The sequence below is a fragment of the Melospiza georgiana genome, chromosome 8 (assembly GCF_028018845.1).
Source record: "Melospiza georgiana isolate bMelGeo1 chromosome 8, bMelGeo1.pri, whole genome shotgun sequence".
NCBI lineage: Eukaryota > Metazoa > Chordata > Aves > Passeriformes > Passerellidae > Melospiza > Melospiza georgiana.
Genome location: NC_080437.1, coordinates 29,769,050 through 29,793,455, shown reverse-complemented (window position 1 = coordinate 29,793,455; position 24,406 = coordinate 29,769,050). Strand labels below are relative to the sequence as shown.

At 40.7% G+C, this 24,406-nt stretch overlaps 1 protein-coding gene across 1 annotated transcript in view; it reads right to left on the bottom strand.

The window, feature by feature from the left end:
- Nucleotides 1–9,792: 9,792 nt before the first annotated feature.
- Nucleotides 9,793–24,406, bottom strand: part of TRUB1 (TruB pseudouridine synthase family member 1) — a 28,972-nt gene continuing 14,358 nt past the window's right edge. Inside the window, exons 4-8 of the mRNA XM_058029577.1 lie at nt 20,345–20,426; nt 16,025–16,097; nt 14,696–14,841; nt 13,551–13,607; nt 9,793–12,164 (exon numbers count right to left, since the gene is read on the bottom strand). Coding sequence (XP_057885560.1) covers nt 11,950–12,164; nt 13,551–13,607; nt 14,696–14,841; nt 16,025–16,097; nt 20,345–20,426 — 573 coding nt within the window. The 3' untranslated portion in view covers nt 9,793–11,949. The remainder of the gene's footprint in view (nt 12,165–13,550; nt 13,608–14,695; nt 14,842–16,024; nt 16,098–20,344; nt 20,427–24,406) is intronic.

Below are 24,406 nucleotides of genomic sequence, written 5' to 3'. Positions count from 1 at the left end.
CTTTAACAGGCTTCCATAAATTGAGACTGGAATTACAGTGCTGGTGCCATGCTGTGCAGCTGCTGGGGGGAAACTAGGCCAGAAGAGGAGTTCCTGACAGAAGAGATTTTCCTGTAATGGCACTGTTAGCTACAGCCCAAGGGTCAGCATCTCCACTTTCCAAATATCCGCGAAGAGGCACAAACCTCCTCAGTCTAGCTGCAGTCCAATATTGCATAAAATGAAAACCAAGTAATTTATCTTCCAGAAAGTCTAGACTCATCACCTGAACTGCATGGGATACAACTCCTTTGGCTGCAACACCACAAACATGCCCACAAGCAAATGAAAAATCAAAGTTTTACTCTCTGCAGTTCCTACATTATTGGATGTGTCTCTCCTTCCTCCTGCACTGGCCTAAAACTAAACCAAACCTTCCAACAGCATCTGACTGGGCTAAGGGAGCCACAGGTTAGGACCTGAACTGAAAGAGATCTAAGCTAGACTGACATTTAACTCTGCTTGCAGGTGGCATCTGCAGAGTCTAAATCAAATCTTCCTAACAGAAGACACAATCCAGAAGAAATTTTAGCTTTTCTCACAGAATGCTGGATAAATTTTTCTCCAGGCTTTAAATCTTTGTCTGTAGTAGGGAGAAGGCAGGAGAAGGTCCTCAGAGTCCTCAGAGAAGATCCCATCAGGAATGAGGATAACAAGGACCACAGAACAAATTTCCAGCCATGAAATTTCTGGTCCATATTCTGATGAGTGGAATCTGCAGCTGCACATGGAACAGCTCTGAGGTTTACCCTTCATCACCAGCACACTTCCATCATTTCTTAACATTTTCTCACAGAGCCTCGTGCTCCAGGGCATCACAGCTCCTACAGTTCTTCAACATTTCCCAAAATGCAGGTGACAGTATTTACTTGTTATATGGTTGTAGTGAGATTCTTTCTAATAATTTATAGGCCTTATATTTTTATTGGTTTAGTAGTAGTCTTGTAACTAATAGCAAATTTGGTTTATTTTTGCTGGATTCACTAACTGGCTATACATCAGTGATTCTCTGATCATGCTAGAAACCAATGTTTTCTATCAATCTGTTTGTAAACCAAAAAAGTTCAGGAATATCTATTCATTTGCAAAAGGTAATTTTATTCTCAATTCTGCAAGGCTGTGGATGAGCTGCTCAGTCAGGGTGGCCAGGGAAGCACAAGCAAGGGCTGGGTGATAGTTTGTCCTGTTTCCTCTTCACAGCTGGGAATTGCTCAGTGTCTTCCCACCCTGGGAAGCTGCCACCCCAGAAATCTGCCTGCAGCCTCTGCTGAGGTGGCCCAAGCTGCAGTGGTGTCACACCAGGGCTGTCTCATGCAGGTACAAGAGAGATTTTTTAAAATAACACAGTCCTTCACTACCCTTCCTTTCTGCTCAGCAGAATTTACTGCCTGCTAATCAGGAGCTGATGATAAGGTTTTCCTCAGGCTGCTGGAACAGCGGGCCATTGTTCAGTGCTCATTAGGCACAGGGAGCCCACCAGGACACACAGAGGTGGGACTGCAGGGGCTGAGTTTGCTGCCAGCTGCTCAAAGCCCTCCCTGGATTCTGCAGCTGCAGAGCTGGGCACACCTCACCCCACAGCTTTGCTGGCCCACGAGCTGCTCCTTCTCATGGATCCACATTGAGCCCACAAGCATAAACCCATTTATGTTATGATGTTCCTAAAGCCCAGAATGAAAGAGGGGCGCTTTATTTGCCCACATTGGGAAGGTATTTTTGCCATAAACAACTTCAGAACAAAGCAGCAGGTAAAGGAAGGGCAAAGACAGAGCAGTCAGGAGAGGTCAAGGGCAGTGAGATGGAACACAGGACCCTGCACTGCTCTCCAACCCTCTCCTAACTCATTATTTTCCCAGAGAAAATCTGTCAGTGCCTCACCACTTGACTAAGGTGGAACCCTTAATTAACATTTGCAAATTATTTTCCTATCCCCAGGTAAGAGATGCAATACAAATATGTGGCATTATAAAAGAACAGCCCTTATGCCCAAACTCCTTTAGTAGTGCTGAGTAAAAGGAATTACTTAGAGAATAAAGAAAATAGTAAAACCCAGACTTTGAAACGCCATCTGCATTTTTGACCTCAGAAATATAAAAGTATATTTAGCTGGGACATTTAAAGAATGCCAGAACCTTCCATGTTAGCTTTATCTCTACCCAAAACAGGACAGAGGTCATTGTTCACTGCATCAGAAGATGACTTGTTAAAGTGCAAAGCCCTTCTCAGAAAGCTCAGTGCTTTGAACACAACATCCTCGATTACATTTGAAAGTAGCCAGTCAAACAGGGCTCAGATAACAGCTCAGGCAACCAGCAAAGCCACAGGACAGGCTGATTCAAAGGGACTCCCAGCAGCGACCTCAGAGATCAGCCCAGGGCTCACAGGAGACTCCTGGGGCTCTGGGCTTTCTTCTGGAACCAGGACTGAGCCAGCAGCTGATGGCAGAGCCTCCCTGCATCCCTCCTTGGTAACTGGGTACAAGCAAATGGGAGACAATGACAAATGGCATTCAACTGTAACATCTTCTTTTTGTGCTCTGATTAAAAAATGGCTTTTGTGAATGCCTTTGGGGTTCCACATTCTCCAGGGCAGATTTCTGCTCTACATCACACAAGTATTAATCTGGAATAATGTCAGTGAAGTCAGAGGAAATATTTGGGCATTACACAGACAATTTTGAGCTGAAGTGGTTAAGACTGATCTAATTACAAGAAGGGACGGGCAGATACTCTGCCATTAGTGAAGGGGTGAGGGGAGCACAGCAGGTTGCACGTGTTGTTTTGATCAAATTTGACTTCATCACATGCAAGCTGGAAGCTTTAAGGCACATAAAACTACTCCCCAAAATATTAAAAAATAGTTTTATACATTTTATACATTTTTTGCATTTCCTGCCCTAAGGGACCAGTTTATATTTCCAATAACCTTATGTACCTGAATCCTAAATTATACAGCAAGCAGAATTTCAATTTGGTGGAACAAGCCATGATCCAGGTAACTGCTAATCTCAGACTGACTAAGAGATCTGTTGATCTTAATTGCTGTTAAGAGTTCACACCCATAAACATGGATGTTTATTTCCTCTCCTCATGATTTGTCTGGCTTCCTACTTCAACTGGGAAACATATGGAGAGGTAAAACATCATCTGCTGTGATACATACACTGTCTGGGAAGCAACTCTAATGTTTCACATTAATGCTGTCTCATTCACAAGCCAGATCCTACTCTAAGTGAACTAAAATCCTCAATAATTGCCTTAAAGCCCTGCTTGACACCCTTGTGACCATGAGTCAACAGTCCTGAGTCCACCATTTGCTTATGAAATTAAAGCACATTAATTCCTTCATCTCCTGGACTCCTCCTCTGTGAAGCATCACTGGGCAGATGAAGAACTTCCAGATGTGCAAGACAAGCAGGTAAATATTAATTACTACTCAAAAATGCCTTTACATGACACAACCTTATGACACTGACAGTTCTGCAATTAGCAATAACAGCTCTGACCTGGACAATTTCTGTGAATTTGCAGCTTCTTTTCATTCTACCTTCAGCCTGCCATAGACTGCATAGACTAAGCTTGAGTAAACCAAATCCAAATAAATGCTAATAAAATAGAGTTGCAAAGCAAAAAAAACAAAAAAATTCCCTCCTCCTCACATTTTTCCCTGCATACCTGATGCCTACTCCAACTTCTGCTCCTTCATACAATGCCTTTTTCCTACAGAGTTAATTCTGATCTCTTGGACTCAGCCAGCTGTGTGGAAGCTCTCAAGCTCTGATGCACCAGGCTGTAACTCTGACAGAGCAGCCAACAAACTGACCAAGTTGGCATGACAGAAACACAAGCTCAAATTAAATCCTGTTGACTTAGCAGGAGCCTGTGAGGAGCAACCCCTGAGCTGGCAGTCAGGCCTGAGCAGCTCCCTGAACCCACTGACCAGAATATTCAACAGCTTGTCTAAGAATCCTCCTCTCTAAACAGACACTAATCCCTGCTTTGGAAAAGTTCCCTGCTAACCCTGAGATTACTGACAGGTTTATTTGCCAAAATAAATATTTCAAAATACAAATATTTTTTCCTCTTTGGAATCATTCTTGATACTCACTCTCTTTTTAAAGATTTTCATACTCAATGAAATAACAAGATCAGCTGGGCTTGGTTGAAGTCCTCAGCTCACACTGGAGTCTACAGAAAGCAGATTTTAGAGGCAAGAATCAGATCTCTCTCTGCAGCCATCCACTGGGATGTACACAGCAATGGGGTTGAATTATAATTACTGCAGAATTAAAGTAATCCCCCATAATGAGAGAACATCCCAGGAAATGAAATAAGCTGACACAACAGAAAGTTTCTTATTCCTTTATGCAAATGAATTCAGGTAACTGTAGCCTAAAATTTCTTCCATTGTGGGCACACATATGGTATTTCATCAGTTTGGAGAAATAAAGTGTTTTCTTCCCTTGGCTGCAGCTCCTCACTGGTCTCTCTGGGTCAAATAAATCTCCAGAATGGAAGATGAAGCCTGTGGCTTGGGTTATATATAACAGACAAGTCACTGGGCTGACCTTACCTCCAAACAAACGCTGAAAGACATTTTTCTCACTGAAGGGTAAAATACACTAACGTAGAGGCCAAAGATTTCTTTTTCTTCCCAGCTGAAAAAAAATCCCTGAAAAATGCCTCAACCTTCATGAGCAAGAACTCTGCACCCCACAGAATGGAGCCACAGGGCCCCCTCACTCCTCCAGAGCTGCTCCTTGGGAAGTGCACTGGAATTCACTGGAAATTGAGGTTGAATTCCAGCTTTGCTGACAACCTATTGCATTTTACTGAAGGATTTACATATACAGAAAATTCTGCCAGAAAATAAACAAATGCTGTATCAACTGAGCTTCCCAAAACCTGCAACAGTGTGACTGGATACCAACAATCCCACTTTTCTGAGTGCTGTTACATTTATGAGAAAGAACAAAGCCAAGTGCTGTAAAAACACCTTGGAAAGCCGAATCCCATTTTTTGCAGCCTTGTACCACACCAGTGTTTCCAGACACCAGCCATTTTTCTTGATTTACCAAGACCTCTCAGGTGTTTCTGCCACTCAACAATTACTTGCTCCTGGCCAATTTTTTTTCTCCTTTCCAGACCACAGTCAGCAGCATCCCCAGATTGTAACTCTGCTTTATAGCCTCGGGCCAGTTATGAAACCAGCTCATTGTTGCAGTGAGAGATAAATGATTCCAAGGTACCAAGGAGCAGGAGGGCTTGGAAAAAGCTGTCCAACTCTGAAAAAATCCCCCAAGCATGCACATGATGCAGAAGTGATGGGAGAAAGGGGTGTTTTTCTTACACAGGGAGAGATTCATGGGATGCCCTCTCCTATGCCAGGTTTACCTGACACAACAGGCACAAAGCAAAAAGCCTGTGCCTGAAACAGAGATGTTGCCAGGCATTCCTTTCTATTTTTTTTCCTCTAAACTAAAAAAGGTGAAAATTTTAAAAATGCAGAGTCAAGAGCTGCTCTCTGAATCACATCTGGTGTGTACAGAGTCACTTCAGGAATTTTGAGAGCTGACCAAAGAGCTTGAAAACTCGCCTTGGAGTGTGAGAGCCAAACAGAACCAGTGAGCTCCTTTAGCAAAGGAGAGGTGAGAGTTCACCCAATTACTCTGATAATCCCACAGAGAAATGGTGGGAGCTTGACTCCTGTGATCCTGTACTCCTGATGCTCTTCTACAACACGCACTTCCTTGGAAAATCTCTCTGGTGTGGTGTGTTCAGTATCAAAATATTGATTCATGGATAGGCAATCCTGCTGAGATCTCTCTTTGCCCCCATGAAACATGCTCTGCTTCCACAAAATTTCATCTCCTGAAATCCCATTCATTGCTTTCTCTGTGGTAACATGGCTTAGTTCTGGGTTGCTTCTATAAAATTCTGAAGGACCAACTTGGATTTGTTAAGGCAGGGGAGCAAAGGGGGGATGTGCACTCCCTATTTCCACTGCTGGAAAGGGATGGCTGAACAGCAGCTTGGATTGTATCACTGTGCTCTTTCCAGGAATTCACATCTATGGTACAGCAAAGAAAACCAGACAAAACTGGTACAGAGGTACAGGGATATGGCACACAATTCAATAAAAATGTTCCTAACTCTAGAAATAGATCACCAACACACTCAAATAAGTTTCTCCACTCTGCACAGCCTTTAATAGCACTCCATAGAGAAATTAATTTCCTAGATAAACACATTTTTTTAAAAAATAGCACTAATTCTATTCTGACAATTTCTGTGTTTAAGTAGAAAATAGAAGTGCTACATATTCATTAGACATGGAACAATTCTAAGTGTTGTGCCACACCATTAATATTTATTTTAGTCTCTTTTTCCTTCTGTAGAAGCAATACAATTTTTCAAACCATCAGTTCGCATTACTAAAATGGAAGAAAAAAAACCCCAAAACATGATAGGTGAAAATGAAACACACAAGGCCTTAATTCAGTGAGTAATAACTTACATAATTTAATAAAACAGGACAGGAGTCTTCTCATTGAGGTCAAAAGAAATAATCACATGCTTTAGGTGAGCTCTGTACCCACAGGCCTCGCTGTTGTTTCCCATTGATTCTTACTTGGAGGGAGAATTACTGGAAAATTGTTGTCCCCTGTTGCTCTCTTAATCTTTTGCTGGAGGTTATCAGGACAGCAGAATGAGGCACAGGCTCTTGTCCCACCATTCTGCTTTATTTGCACCATGAACACGTCACAGAGCAGCCCATGGCTGGCACAGGGGGGGTGAATCCTCCGGAGCAAACGGAGAGGTTAAAGCCAGGAATGTCCCTGTGTATGCAGCAGCTGGGGGGAATTAATCACCTGGACAAGAAATCAACAGTCTGCCAGTGCCCTTTGTGAAATTAGGAGTAAAAAACTGTACACAAAGCAACTCAGCACAGCAGCAGCAGTGAGGTTTAACACAGCCTGGATGTTGTTTCACCAAAAGAGCAATCTGCATAGCAAAGATTACTGAGAATTTGTCCTGTTTCCTAAATACATTTGGTGTTTGCACAAAATGTTCCATTTCCACTGGGAATGCCTAGTAGGTACCTGCAGAACTTGAAACAGTTTTGTGATCCCCAGGACAGCCAGCTGTGGGAAATGATTTACTGTGAACACACCACTCACAAGAGGAAGTTATGCCAAGGATTTACTGTAATTTCACACAAGCAAAAGAAAACACTGCCTTTTGAAGGGCATCACAGAAAACTATCTTTTCAACTGCTGAAATGAAAATAAATGCCTTTTTTCACATCAGCACACAGTAACAATCTCTCAAGCATTTCCACATAAAAGCTTCTTAAGCTTTGAAATGGCATATTTAAGCTAATTGTTCTGTGCTAAAAGAAATAGAAAAGGCAGTAAAAAATGTGTTCCTTCTCTTTACTTTTTCTCCATTGTAACACTTGATGTCTTTTCTTACATAATTACCAAAACTGAGTTCATCTACTTTAAAAATATAAGAACTGAAATATGCATTTACCTTTTGCTGTTCCTTTTCTACCCCCCTCCTTTTAAGCTGTAAAATCATGTTCTGAAGCCACTAAAAGTAGCGTGACATCTGTGAAATGATGCATTTTGTTTCTAATGCATGCACTCAGCTGCAGATTTGACTTTGAAGTTCTTAAATCTGAAATATCTAGAATAATCCCACATCCCAGGGAAATGGCACTAAAGCATTCAGAACCATGTCTTTCTTACAAAAGGGTCATGGTGAGAAAAGGACCAGACACACCTCATCCTTTTCAGTTCTGCTTTGTTACCAGCTTTCCTGTCCCCCAAAAACCATACACCCCAAGGCTCCCATGTCCCCAGAGAGGAATTCAAAAGACAGGATAAGAAAAGTTTTAGGATGAACTGTCTCAGACAGTAGATAAGGTAATGGGATGCAGAGTGGAAAGGCCAGACACAGAGCTGTAACCTAAAATGAATATGTCTGGCAAGAAGGAGGCTATTTTGTATTTATATTTCAATTTCCATTGCCTCATTTTTTGTCCTCCTCATTCTGTTCTTGTTAACTTCAGGGCAAGCCACACAATCCCCTTTAGAGCCCAGAGTTTGAGCAGGAGATTGCTCCAGTCCCAACATGGAGCAATGTGACATGGAGAATTTGGGGAGAGGCTGCAGCTTTGATTTAACCCACTTCTTGGAGCTAGAGGTGAGGAGGGACAAGGATTAAAGTCCCAGACATTCACATTCATAACAAAACCATAGGCCTGTTTCTCAGGCAGCCATGCTACGACTTTCTCTGAACCATGGCATTGTTCCCAACATTTCCCCAAAACAAGAATTGCAAAATATTGGGTTTTTTCTTGCAATATAGTCCTTTTCTTCTCCACCACTGCAACCACCCACTGCCAATTACCAATATCTTGCTTTGCCAGTTTGCACCTATATGATCTTAGCAGCTGATGGCAGAGATGTGGCATCTCCTCACCCAGAGCAGACATAAGCATTCACATGATAAACCTGCCTGCCTCACATGCCTTTAACTATTGGTGATTTACCTAATCAGGTCTCACAAAGAAGAGAATTAAACCCATAGCTATTAGAAACAATGACTGCCTTTCAATAGAGACAATAATTTTGCCCAGGCTGGCTGAATCCATTCACTGTCTCTGTGATTTCCCTCTGGCTGTACATTGCAGTCACACCCTCACACACTCACTTTGCTTCTGCAAGGACTTTTTAATCAAATTAACACCTCTGCAAACTCACTCCTTTGACTCTGCCAAGCAAACAGCATGACCCTGCTCATTAGTTGGGGAGCCATTCATACACAGAGTAGAAAATTCATACAGAGAGTAGCAAATTCACCATCTATTAAAATAAAAAAAAAATAAGGTATCCCAAAATTGGGGGAGTTACTCAAAGTTTTACTTTGCTGGTAGCAGGAATATATTATGAAGTGAAAATTACCATTTAAATAAGGAAGAAAGGCAGCCAGCTAGGCAGAGACATTAAAGGGAGACAAATTCTGAAGCCCTTGTCAAACTCACCAAAGCAGCAGCAGCACTGGAGCACTCAGGGCCAGGCTATGGTACCAGACTTCCATGGAGACAGCAAGTCCACATTAGGACAGACAATACTCAGCCCAAAAAGCAGGACACACTTTGGCATCAGGACTTTCCTCATGAACAACATTCATTTAAATCAGACAAATCTTTCAATCTGTGTCATGGGTATATTTGAAATGGTAAATCACAGACACATTTTCTGGCCAGAGTACCATAAAATTTCTATTAACTACCATTTGCTTCAGCTGTGATCTCAGTACTAACTCTAAATCTCAGAAACTCTTCTCACAGTACTAACTCTAAATCTCAGAAATATTGTATACACATTTTTCCTCTTGAATGTTATCATGACTGTCAGTAACCAAATCCAGGATCATGAGATATTTTCTTCTGACAAGAAAACATTTTGCTGTGGATATACCTCAATTCTAACGTCTGGTAGCTCTGGGATGAGCATGCTAGTAAGAATAAGGAAGTTAAAACAAGTATTTCTCCAGGTTCCCATGGGAACACAACATGTCCAAATCGGGATAGTTTCAACATACTGGGTTAAACACTTATTAAAACATAACTAAAAATGCTACTCCAGAACTTTTCAGCAGCTTCCCAGTAATTATTCAGTGGAACTACAGGCTCAGGGCACAGAGAGCCATTAAAGCATGGAGGAACTTGGGATAAAGCACACAGGGAAAGCACTGGGAAGGAGCCCGAGGAGTTGGAATGTTTGAACAGACAGCTCAAGTGTTTAGGAATGGAATGGGAGTGACACTCATCAGTGCTTACTGCATAATGTGTTCATGGCTTCACTGCACTCTGCACACTGTGTTTTCCAAGAACACTTCCTGCTGCCTGCCATGGGTTTGTCCAGCCACTCACAACTCCAGCCAAACACACCTGCTACCCAGCTGCTGAGGGAAACACCTTCTGTACTTCAGGAGGAGTTATGTGGGGACAAGTTTGTCATTAACTTGAGATAAAGAAATTCCGCCTTGATTTCTGATGCACTGGGGAAGAAGAGAGGATTCCAGGAAAAAAGGCTAAAGCTGGTGAATTGGTGAACTTGGCACTGCTGGGGTAATGGTCAGGTCTGATGGTCTTTAAAGGTCTTTTCCAGCCTGATTCTGTGCAGATTCCTGAACATGAACAAGTGCATTCCACCTCTTCCTATGCTTTCCATATGCATCAGGACTTGCAGCCCAAACCAGAACTTGTTGATGCCCACAAGATGCCTTTTTTAATTACCATTCCATTCCTCTCCAGTGACTAGACCATGGAGCAGATCCTGTCTTCTCAGGATCACAGATCTGTTAGCAATATTTACAGCAGACCACTTGCAAGCTAACCAAAAAGGTGATGGAAATAGAATTGTTTTGAAACTAAAAATATCAGGGGCTCTCAAATGGAATAGCAAGAAAGGCTTGGTGAGCATTAAACAAGCAGATGAGATTAAGAATGTGTTAGACACTTACAACACTGTATCCAAATGTACCCTATTAATAGAGACATTTCTCAATTGCACTGATTTTTAAAGAAACAAATCCCTGAAGATGAAAGGAGGAGACTAATAGCATTATATCTACTGTGCTATTTTTCAAAAATCAGGAAGATAAATAAAATGAGAACTTAATCTAGAAAACCGCTGGGATAACATAAACTGGAAAATACAGATTTGGACAGTAAGAGAAGCTGTGTTTCAATGAAATGCTTTGATCATTCAAGATAAGTATACTGGAAAATTAAATTTTCTGCTTTTTTTGATTTCTTTAGGAAAAAAATCTCTTGTTTCCCTGTTTCTACCCAAAGTACCAGAAAACGCACTCCAAAAAGAAACAAAAATCTCCCACTGTTACCTCACTGGACACAAGTTTTTCTTCATCCTTGAAATCAGAATTTCTTCATCCATTACTTCATTCATATTGTACTTTAAATATGCTGCTGCTGTAGTGCTCTACCATTTCAATTTGCTTGTGCTATTTTCAACATTTCCTTTAAGTTCTTTACAAGAATATAAAAAGGAAGAAAATTGTTTACTGAATAAAACAAAGTCTATCCTCAGTCTAAACAAAATCTTCATTAATCTTGCATAGACTTCAGTTTCTTATTGTACAGAAAACAAAAATAAATCCTATAGATTCTGGAAAGGTACCCTGCAATGAGGAACTTCACGATGTTCATTTAATTCTTAGACTGAAAATAAGTTTGGAACCAACACTTAATGTACCACCTTTTTGTAAGATGCAGGCACAAACCCATCATCTTCAGGGATTGTTTGTACTTAAAACTATTCCCTTAAGTTAAAATATTAGCACCCTCATATACTGCATTCTAGGAACATTTGACTGGGGAACAACCTGCATAGGAAAAACTCTGGTAAAATGGATATTTCCTGAAATGAATTTCAAGAAAGCAAATTGCCACACCACATTCTTGGGTCCTTTAAGCTATGAGAGACTTGTCACCATGGCATTTCAGGATTTGATTACCAGCTGCAAAGAAACAGAAACATATTTTGGAACACATTTATCAGACATTATTGTATATAATTTTTTTATTGATGAATTCTCAAGAGCAGCCATCTTGCATCCTGAAAGTTCTTTAAAAGTCTATAAAAATTTGGCATCGGTTATGGTGTGCAAGAAGGAAAGTAAGCAATAAAGAAACACTTAGCACTGAATATTTTCAGTGCACATTCTAACCCCAGGAAACAAAAGAACCATTTCTCTTGTGTTGCAGCTTGTCACCTTCCCAGCAGAGACTTGTAGATTTACACAGGAGGCCAGACAATCCCAATCCAATCTTAAAGCATCTCAGTCATCCAGTCTTTTTCCTTGATCCAACTTATCACTTATCCTCACAGACCACAGCAGTTTCACCAGGATGTTCTGTCTTCAATTTTTTCCGAGCTGGCTCTCCCAGGAGCAGAGCTCTGCAGTGCTCCAGGGACTGAGCAATTTCATCAATTGTCCACTTGTCCTCGTGCAGGGCGTGCTCCTCCAGCGTGAACGGCCCCTGCTTGGTGCGCGTCAGCTCCTGCACCGAGGCACAGGTGGAGAGCTCTGCAGCAAAGGAGGAAACAGGGACTGCACTAAGCACATGGATAAACTTTAAAAGTGTAACCACTTCCAGCTCACTAAATATACATTTTTGTATGTAGCCTTTTATGTTATTCTGCTCTGTTTGACAAGGAAGGTCATGAGGATTCATCACTCATTTGTATCTTCTTGAATTTGACCCAAGGATGTCTTTTGATTTCAATAACTGTCCAGTGTAGTAAAGAGTTCAGAAATTGACAGAAAGCTGTCAAGAGTTTTCCCAGATTTAGATCAGAATGGAAAGTGAGGAAAAAATGTTGTAAGATGTAAGCAGAACATTCTGCATTCTCAAGTGACCTTGAACTATTTTTTTACACATTTTGAGGCCTTAGCACTTCTTGCCTTCAAGAGGTATTTTTAACATTTTTATTCTGTGCTGCCTACCAGGATAACAGAAACTAAGATAAGGAAAAATAAAAAAATATACAAATGCTCTCCTATGTTAAATTAATACCAGCAGGACATAATTACATATCAAGAAGCTACAAAACATAACAGCAACAAGCACTGACTTGTTGTCAGTGTAAGCACACAGGTACACTAAAATATTCTCTCCCATACTTTCTGATGCAGGAAGCTTTTTATTTCATTTTCAATTTTTGAAAAGAAGCCAGCCATGGACAGACTTTATCTTGGTTTTCATTAAAGGGCTAAACATAAGCCAGTACGCTCAGAAGGCAGTAACAGAAACTTGGACTTGCCTAAGCACAAATAACAACATTGAAATTCATAGGGTTATCCCACATTATTTGCCTTCCTACAAATGTATCATTTAAAAAAAAAAAGAAGTTAGAAATGGATTATCTATTCTCCATCATGCAGTTTGATAGATACAGAGCACAAGACAAATAACCCTGTGGGAAAGCAAAACTATTCACTGTTCAGGCAGAGGAGAAAGAAAACACTCGAAAAATCATCACCAGTGTGGAAGTCTTTCCAGCAAATAGGGTTTATTATGTGCATGGTAATGTTCTGTGCAATCTGTTTTCAAAATGTGATGAATAATGTTTAAAAAGACAGTATCTTTCTTCTTCTCATCCTTAATCTGAGTTAGATTTAACACATGAAAGAGAGGGGGGGAAAAAGTCCCCCCCTTGCCTTGCATTATCTTGCTCAGTGCTATTGCTTGCTCCATTTTTATCAGCTCGCCCCCAAGGTCCCTGGCAATTATTTAGCCATCATTCCCCCATGCCCCTAAGGAAATTACCTGAGTATATAAAAACAAGTGATAGCACTACAGTTCTGCAAAATAACACACAGGTCTAGTTACTTGAGATATACAGAATGACAAATTTTTTCCATAAACACACACTTGTTCCTTACATTGTCCTGCAGTTTTTTCATGCCTACCTTTGCCAATGTCATTGACCAGGCTCCTGACATAAAAGCCACCGCCACATTCAACATCTGGAATGTTAAAAGTGACATGGTAAATTGCCAGTGCCACGTGAAATCTACATAGAAGCCATGCCCCCACATAAATGTAAAAATGCGCTAAGCAAACAACCCAGTGATAAAATATTTATAGGATGCAACATCAATTATTCATCCTGGAACATATGTGAGGGTGAAATTGCTAAGCTAGACAGGAGGGAAAGCAAATAAAATGGCAACTGTACTAACTCACCAGAATTTAAGAACCTGCTGTGGTATGTTAAGAAATGTTTCAGTCCTATTCATTTTAAGCATTTCAGGTTGATTCTGTGTTTCTAATGATGAAAGCAAATTACTTCTAGTATAGCCTAAACTGACTGTCAGTGCTGCAGACAGGCAGCTCCATTAAAATTTTAAAATTCACCTTTAGCTTTCCCTGCTCTCTCAGCCCTCCCCTTCCCCCTCTGCCAGTGATCAGCTCCTTGTCACCCAACCATAAAGGGCTGAAGTCACACAGCACTGAGTTCTGTCACTCATACCTGCTCACCATAAAACATCTGGTCCATCACAGGACTGGGGATCATCTGGGCAGACAGATCAATTCAAGGCATCATCTTGACCTTACAGGAGCATTAAACATTTACAAGAGTATTTTCTGGTTTATTTATTAATATGCTTCTTAATGTACTAGCCAAGTTTCTTGATGAATGACAGAAGGAAGGATAAGATCCTGCCTCCTCAACAAGAAAGGGGGCTGACAATAACTGAAACTGGTCCTGAGAGAGATGCCAGCAGGTCTGGGAATCTGTGAGTAGGAATGGCAAAGTGCAGTAAGCAGACCTGAGAGAGGAATGAGATGGAGGTTGCAAAATCATGGACAGATGCAAATAATCCCCTGACCAGTCTCTCAGAATTTTGCCTCACTGAGAGATTAGATATAATCAGCTTAACTTAAAACCAAAATACAGGGCTTTTAATACAAAGTGAAAGTCTCTGCACATGGGCTCACACCAAAATAAGTAGCTGAGTGAAATGAAACCCATTTCACTCTGTTAGTCCCAATCTGAGTGTAAATAAACATTAACAAGCTGGGAGCATTGCTCTATGTAATAATCTTTGACCTTTACCCAGCGTGAACAGCGGTGGCTGGAAGTGCTGCAGAGAAAGGCTGTACACTCTCACTGGCCGAGCAGGCTTCGCTTCCACTGCCTCCCCTCTCTTCATCAGAGTTGAAAGCCTTTCTCCATCCTTCTTCAAAGCAGAATAGCTGATCAGACAGAGCATGAAAATGTGTGTCATATGGTTGTAACAGAACAGGCTTCCCATTCTCCAGATCCTGGTAATATTGTACTAGGGTAGCACACATTTTACAACTCTCCAAGTACTCACAAAAACCCACAAAAACCCAGCAAGTGCTGCTGAAATCTCTTGGACACAGAATCATCCCATTTACCAGCAGCTACATAAACCAGAAAACAAGAGATGGCCTTGTATTTCTCTCTTGCTCTACGGTTTTAAAAGCATTTTATCACTCACTTTGCAGTTTATGAAATAAAAGGGTTTATTTCATAAATAAGGGTTACAACACTTGCAGCTGCCTCTAGCATCCTGTGTCTCAGCAGTCAGCAGGGCATCCTCTGTTTTCAGTGTGAGCACTGGGAGCCACGCAGGCAACTCCTGTCATTCTACACTGCCCCTTTACTTGTCCCACACCAGGATCTTTCCTGAACAGCAGCTGCCACATTCCAGGATGTTTAGGGAACCACTACAGAACCACAGAAACTGATTTCACTGATGACATGGAACTTTATCCAAAGCTCCAACTTTGGTCATGACAGAAAGATGATCACAGAAAAATCTAAAAGGATCTTGCTGACCATTTTAGAGGGCAATTTGAAACAGGTCACATGAAGCAGAACACGTGGGGCATTACTGACCTTACAGGGCTCACACTGGAAGCACAGTAAGTGACACATGGCAAATGCAAAGGAAAGCAGGCTGGCTGAAACCACCAGAAAAGCCATCTGTCACAACCTAAGTCATGCACACTGCCAGCTACTATGGCTCACCTGACCACATGAAATTTTCTAAGCTACAAAAGCTCAGTCATTAATCACTCAATCGTACTCTTAAGTTTTCAAAAAACTAATTCAAAGTCATTTAAGGCACTTCCACAGAGATGGCAGTGAGATTGGAAGACAGAAGACAAGCCCTGCAAAGCTGTTCAAGACTTTGGCTACTTTACATTTACCCAAAACAGTCACAGGTCACCATTTGTGCTGGATCTTCAAATAGGCATGACCTGCACTTGCAAATGTTAAACTCCTGACTGCCTGGTCTCTATCCTTTTGTCAAAATGTGTCTTAATACTTCTGAGAGAACTGACTTCTGTTGGCAAGCCCTGACAGCTGAACACAAGTGTCAAGAATGAGTGAATACCATGAACTTACAGTGGGGGAACTTGCATGATGTCCCCTGTGAACTTTTGCAGAACACTTTCAAGATCTCCTTTTGTTACCTGGTCTGTGGAAAGAAAACAGTCAGTATGTTAGTATTGATTATTCACATGGCACTAATGGCACCAATCACATTCTGCAAGCAGACACAAGTAAGAGTTCTCTCTCTTCAGAATTTAGATGGGGTGAAAAACACCAAAGAAAAGAGATAAAAACCAGATTGTAGGCAGGAATGTGAATTATCACAAAAGGAGTGGAACAAACTGTCCAAGGTGATCAGGACAATCTGGATACTTTCAGAAGGGCACAAATCCTCCTTAATACTTTCTTTTGTAATTCCCCTCTTAAGGCTGCAAACTCATCTTTCTTGGAAACTATACAAAAGCTACAATGTTTGGAATATTCTTTTTTTTTTTAAAAAGCACCAAAAAGAATAAAATGCTCATCTAACCCTGGGAACTTCTCTCTAAGAGAACCTAACTGCAGGGAAAAAACCAACAAATTATCAGAGAACAAAACCACTGGTGTAGAAAAAGACTTTATCTGAAACAACACATCAAAATTTCCCTGTCTAACAACTAACCTGCAAATGTACTCTGGGGTATAGTTATATATTAAGTAAGGCAATTTTAGTAAGAAAATTCTGTAAAAGAAAGACAGCTGGTTTAGGCAATGTACTTTCTTTTAAGAGTACACATAGACATCTGTCCCACTTTTATTGGAAGACTATAACCTAAGTAGCTGATTGCACTGGTCTTCTGAAGCTCTATTCAACAGAAATAACATCCATCCCTAATTTTTTTAGAGAGTGCAAACATAAGATCTGCAATCACAATGCACTTCAGTGCATTTCTACTGTCTAGGGTTTGACTAGCCCTGTTTCTCATAAGTAATATTTAATTAGTGTCATCACTGCTAAGTCAACAGCATTCTGGAACATAAACCAACCAAATTTATTTTTCAAGCCTTTGTTGTAGTTTGAAACAGATATTTATTTGTAAACATTAAAAGCCAGATGTACTTCGTGCTGTAAGTAGAAAAGATGAGATTTCTTTTCACAGCAGCTCTGGGAGATGATCCTGTGGTTCCTCACTTCTATAAAGCACACTCTGCAGCCCCAATGGCCCAAACAGCTGTCCCAAGATGTGTTATTAACAGCAAGGTTGCAAAGCACAAGGCACAAAACTCTGAGATGCTGAGAGAGACCAATTTACATCAGAATATGGACTAGGAACAACAAAATCAATTGTACAGTAACTCTGAATCTTCTGAATATTTTTTACATTGTTATTTCAATCTTGTTTCTATTTAACAATGTATCACAACAAAACTACATGGTGGAGAGTCAGCATGACTTGGCCCCATGACAGCGATGTTGTCAGCCTTCTTGTGAACCCCAGGCTGCTTCAGGTTAAAATTCTGTATTTAAGAAGTAAGCATAAGTGCCCCTTGGAGTTCTCCTTCCAATCTTCACCCCATGAACTGCATTTGTGGCCAGGGCATTAAATGAGCCACCTGAGTTCAGCTCTGGCTCTGACCTCATATTCCCTTGACTGAGAGGCTACATGTGGCCTCTGAGGAAGTCACTCATGATACAGGCAAGCTCTGTCTCAGGAGAAAAAATATCCCCACATGAAGAATGATGCATTAAGCCATTAACAAACAAGAGCTGTGTTGTGTGTTATCAAAGTAAATATTTACAGATGCATTTGCTAAGATCTGGTGTGCTTTTGAGCACTGGTGACTATTGACTGATTTTCCTGCTGCAAAGGAAGGAAAATAAAGTTACCAAACCCAAAGGTGCCATTTGTGCCACAACCTCAAAAAGCCTTCAGTGAAGGGTGATTTTGCCCTGTGCTTGTTAACAAACTACTCCAAAGGAGAACACAAGAATTATCTGTAACAGCATACCAGAAGTTTAGCAAATTACCTCAATTCAGTCTGACCCAGCACAAATTATCTGAAAACAGAGACAACCAGAATACTGAAAGGACTACACTATCAAAATGATTCAGGTGCCTTTATTAAACATAATTTCAGCATAATCATCAGAGACCTGAGAAAAGCCTCATTAATTTTATTCTCCATGTCTGGATATAGCCTGTAGGCAGCTGGGAGGAAGTGGCTTTCAGAATGTACATTCCTGTACACAGTTACAAATATTAAAAAAGGGCTACCAGCATTTATGTGTCCAAAAAAGCATCAGAGGAATACTAAATGCTACTTGCTTCCAAAGTCAGCATCTGACAGCCTGGCAGCAGTATGGAACCATAACCTCATTTCATGGGGAAATGCAAACTCGTTGTCTGGTAAGAAACAAAAAGCTATGAGAAGTTCAGAAGGGGTTAAAAGCACGGAGCTCTCTTCAGCACATCCTGACATTGTGACTAACTGTACAGTTTGCTTCCTAAGCTGCTGTCTAGGGACACTTGGAGCACTAAAATGTAACACTTCCTTACAGTTAATATAGCTGGCAAATTTCTGCAGGCACTTTCCTCTTATGTTCCAATGAAGTCACTCAAGAAGAGTTTTGTACATCTTGCAGACTGGTTTAGTGCCCTTTCTCTGCACTAAGGCCCTATCCTGGATGATGCTGGCACTGCAGGATTTATTCCCTTGCTCTGCTTCTCCAAGGATTCTCGTAGGTGTCAAAAGAAAACTGAAATTGAACTTAAACATCTGGTTTGCCTTTTCTTGGAGTACCTATCAGGGTTAGAAACTAGGGATGGTGGGCCAAAGAGAGTATCCTGCAGAAAACCAAACTGTTTTGGAGAAGACATTGGAAAAGATGAGGAATACAAAACATGTAGGTACCATGGAGAGTAATAAAGGGGTATCCATGCTCTTCTCTTTCTGAAGAAATCATATCTGACTGATTTGCACCAACATGGAAAGCAATTGAGACCAATGTCATGAGCATTTCCTTCAGCCATCACTTTAGGCAAAAGGAAACTGCACCCCAAACAGCACTGCCCCAGCAATGCCAACGCTGCTCTTCATCAGACCATGTGATGAACTGGATCATCCAACTGATCTCAGTTTAAAATGACAAGCAACCCAAAAAAAGGGGATGTTTTCAAGCCAAATCAGCTCCCCAAGCACACAGCCTAACAGAAAGGTGGTGCACAGAAAGCACACACCACAACAGAGGTGGGAACTGCTGTAACAGGAGCTGCCAGGGAGAGAAACACACACAAAAACAACACTCTAAATTCTGTCTGCAGTAAACAGCACAGAATGAAAAAAGCAAAATTAGTGTTTCAAAAAATGGATTTTTATACAGATAAATACCAAGAAAGTGAATCATCACTTCATTCAAGCACCATGAGGTATTGGCAACTCTAACACCATGTGGATGCTCAGGCCTCCAGAAGCTTAGAGACTTAGAGCTTGATCCTGAAGCACAAATAAATGATCCAACATCTCTGAATAACACTGCCTAGTAATTAACACTATTTAGAATGTGGACAAGAAACTATACTTGCCTGCCTCATGAGAAAAGGAAAACTGCAAAAGAAAGGAGATGGGAAGTGAGAAATGAAATCCAGGCTTTTCATCACACCATTAAAAAAGATTATTTACTTCATGTACCTATTACCAGAATGTCAGACATGTAGAGTTGCTAAGCAACTGGTTACCTATTATTTTTTAATTTTCTTCCACAGGGTTGTGAAAGAACTAATAACAAATACATTTACTGTGTTACTACACTGTTTCTAAGATGCCCAGCAAAGCAACAGTCAGGATGAGTTCTGAAGCTTTATACCCTTGCCCTGTGCTCTGTCAGTCAGAGAATTAAATTTATTAAAGATGTAAGCAAGACCAAGATCTGGAAAAAAGCCATATGTAGAATGTAGTTTATGCCATCCTCATTAAATGTTAAGCAGTCTATAGGTGAAGTGGTGTCCTAGAGGGAAGATCCAAGTACTTTATTGCTCCACTGGCCTTAAAGGGTTTTACTAAAAGAGGACTCCTGGGACTGCACTGTGAGAGAGGAAAATGTTACTGGACACAGCACGTCATTTGTCAGCCTGTCAAGGATTGAAAATGACACAGTCCTGCCCAATTCTATTTCCTCCCTCCTAATCTAATGCCTGGTTTGTTTTTTTCCAGCAGAAATGAACACTTGCGTTGGACATAATTGCATGAAGCTGGTTTGAATTATATGAGCACTGAAGTTGAAGATGAAATAATCTTAGTTTAATTTCACATTTAAACTTAATTCAGAGTCCCAAACATCTCTTCCGCTTTCCTATGACAGAAACCACTTATGCCTTCAAATTGCATTGAGTGTACAGATACATTTATGCTTACCATACGGTTTTTCTTCAGTTACTTTTCCTGTAGCATCTAATGTATCAGTAGCCTTGCCCAGCATTCCAATGGCAGTGTACTTCTGGGAAGGAATAAAACAGATTACTGAGCCAAGTCTTCAAGGTTGTTTCTTAGCATTTTTTTCTTATTTTTTTTAAGATAAAGATTGCAACTAACAATTGCTTCAAATCAGAACAGGAAGAATATTGCCTAAGTTGTAAATCCAGCAACTCTGGGTAAGTAGAAGTCAAGATGAAAAAACACAGAATCAAACCAAAAAGTAAACCCTGTATTAGATGTGCCTGTGATTTCAGTTTTAGAAACCCAAGGAAAAAGCAACATGGAATCTAATTTTTACTATAAATGCATCAATACCATAAAGAAAATAATAGGGTAGTAACATCAAAGTCTCTGTGGGGTGTCGTGTCATGGCTGTAGCAAGGCACAGAGGAGTACCTTTCACAGACAATTTTTGTTCCTTTGCACACTGAAAAAAAAAAAAAAGACACAAAGACCTTCAGTTGTGAAAGCAAAACACCCACTGCCAAGACAAAGCATTACAATGGCTCTGCCATGAAATGCAGGCATTTGCAGCAGCCTGAAGCTGCAGTTTTGAACTCCTGGGATCTGGTACGGACCTTGTGACCAGCACAAGGAGTTCAAGGTCATTGAGTAACATTTCTGTTCACTGTGAGTTCTCTGAATATTTGTTTCAGGGTTTTTCAGGGATTTTCTCTAAAAAATTCTTAAGTGTATACGTCTGTAGTTTGCAAGAAGGAACCAGCCTGACCCCAGGACAGCAGCTCTTGTCCTTACATTTCACCTGATGCCCTCCTTTCCCACGTTTTCACCCTAAGAACTGCCATGCTCTGAGCACACAGCACAACCTGCTGAAGCTGACAGAGGCTTTCCCTGCACCAGCTGCTCCATGACTTGTCACAAGGCTGTCAGCACACCAAGGCTCACTCTGTAACAGGAGTCTGAGTCAAGTTTAGGGATACCATCAGTATTACATCAGTGGTTTGACCCATTGCCTATCCCATTCTGGTCACCTCAGCTTCCCTATGGTAAGTCCAGAAGCCTTCAAATAAAGCCTGGGAGAGAAAAATCGAAATGTTCCTCTATTTCCCAGTAAGGCTCTAGTGAAATTACTCTCAGCTGAACTAATACAAATGTGAGGATGTGTCTTTTAGAAGCTGGCTGACCAAACTCTACTGGAACACATCCAAACAGACATAAGCACTAACATTTTACTGTGAGAAGCAATGCATCCTGCTTCATGTACTTGCAAAGTACAAACAAGCTCAAGTAATAGCAGTGTAGGCATATAAATCACACCCACACCACTGGACTAGTAAGACATGCCTTGATTTTGTTCCATGTGACAACCTGCCACTTCAATGTATTTCTTCAAGCAACTGCTGCAAAATGGAAGCAGCAGAAATAGTCAGACAAAAGGCAGCAGAGTGCAGACTTTAACATAAAAATAACTGTATTCTTTCCTTACTTCATGTGCTGGGTTAGGCTGGGAATACAGAGAATTTTCTTCATAGTAGCCAGTATGAGACTATGCTTTGGATTTATGCTGAAAATTTGGATTTATGCTGAAAACAGTGTTGATAACACAGATGTTTCCATTACATTTATTAAACTGCCTTTATCACAACCTATGAGTTTCACCTTCTTTCTGATTCTGTCCCCATCTCAGTCCAAGGAGTGAGCAAACAGCTGTGTGGTGCTTTAGCTGTCTGCCATCTTCAACCACAACACCACACTGGGGCTATGTTTTCCCTAAATATTGCAGATGCCTGATAACTCTGCAAAATTTGGTATTTTAAAATAAAATTCATCAAGTTAACACACTTCTGGAATGCATGAAAAAATTACTCAAGTTAACACACTTCTGGAATGCATGAAAAAAGAAACAAAAGAAAGAATGGATGAATGCTGCTCCACAACAAATATTTAAATAAACTTTAAGGTATATTATCTTTTACTACTATATTAGCTGTTAGGACCATAAAATTGACTGCTTCCTGAGACATTTAATGATCTGGTTCTGAACATTTAATTGCACTGCCAGAAATACACTATTCAGCACCTAACCTAGAGGTTAATAAAAACACGTGAGCAGATCATCATCATCCTAAGCATGATGAATGATCTTAGCACTTCAGCAAAACTCTAAATCTGAAAATTTACAAATTCTCACTCTGTCTTCTGATGTTTCCAAATCAAAATACTCATACTACTTCAGTTTAAATTATTTCTTTTCCTTGAATTCTGGTTTTGGTTATCTTGCTTTAGGCTATCTGTTACAATAACATGTTGTATTTGATCTGCCAGCAACAGAGATAATGTCTCATCTGTTAATATGTAAACACGAATGGCATGAACAATACAATCCACATCTCAATATTTCCCTTTTAATTTCTGCAAAAAGAGCAAAAGGGTTTACAGTTTGTAAAAAGAATGTCCTTAAATGTTAAGTCACAAATCCCCATTCCTTACAAGAGCATTTAAGGAGTCACAAAATATACAAGCCAGAAATGCAATAATCTGCAATGGAGGCTGTAACAGGGTAGGAAATTAAGAATTACAGTTGGTTTATGATCAGTCTCTGGAGTGCCCTTGGCTACCTACAATTATATATCATAATTCTTACTTGCCACTGGATAAGGTTTACTTCCTCCCCTTTGATAGGTTGCAAAACCTGGAGGTTGTAGGAGATAATACAAGAGTCCAGAATTATTTGTGTCAAAATTCAGCATTAACACTGTTTACACTCTCACTCACACTGCCCTCAGAAGCACCAATGGATTCTGAGTCATTTAATAAGTGTTCAGTGACCTTTTCTCACCTGTGTTGGCAATCATTTATTTCTTTCAGTTTTATGAAATACATCTAGGGGCATTCTCACTGTACTCTCAAATTACAAATCACGGCAGGAACACAGACAGAAACTGCTCACAACCCACTCAACCTAAAACAAAAAAAGCAAGGTAGTAGGTGTTGCAGGCAGTGGCAAAGCCTGACAAGAGCAGACTGTGACAGAAAGCACCCCTATATTGCAGCTCCTCAGAGAGCATCCTGCCAGCCCACAGCCCCTACATCCTTGCCCTCTACTCAAGAGACCAGGACCCAAATCATTTAAAGATTAAAAGCAGCATCTCAGCTTCCCCGTGGATTGCAAACATGCAATTGCAGCACATTAAAAGCTGAGCTCCAGCGTTCCCAGTCACGACTTCCAAGTGCTGCAGCATTAATTCCAACACAGAAAGCTGGGCTGGTCCCAAAGCAGAGCCTCACAACTGCACAACAGCACCCTGAGGACAAACAGACCTTTCCAAACCATCCTGCAGCAGGGAATGGCTGTGCCTCTCAGCCAATCAGAAAACCACTTTATTGGGAAAAAAACCCCATTATGGCAAGTGAAACAAAAGGCAGCAAAGTGACCAGAAGCCCTTGAGTATAAGCAAGGGCTTATATTCCACCATTCACAGCAGTGAGAAGAAAGCCTTAAGAAGATGCTTTACAGTGACAATCCACTGCACTCTGTCAATGAAAGTGCACAAACTCTGTCACACAGACTGGGGGATGTGCTGCATGCAACCCCAGCAAGACCAGACACACACTGAAATGCTTGGGTGGTCGTGCATGTGCACCATACCCAGGACCAGAAAGAAATACACCATAAAAAGCCAGCACTGGATAAAAAAATCGGATTTCAGGAATCTATAAGAAACAAATTACAAACCTCTAATAAATCTCACAGGTCTTGGGAAGAGGAATTTTGTTTTAGTGTCCCAACCACAGGGCACAGTCAACATTCTCACAAATAACAAACCATATGTTTACCATAATATTTTTAGTAAGAGAGTAGCTATAATTTGGCTTTTTCTATTTTCATACCCAGTTTCAGAGAAGTGCTTAGACTAGCACAGAAAGAGAAAGAATATCCATAAAAAGAGAGAGCATAAAGGCAAGACTTTATCAGCATGCATATTTAACTGGGAAAGGGGAAGAGGAGGAGGAGGAGGAGGAGGAAGAATCCCCTCCCAT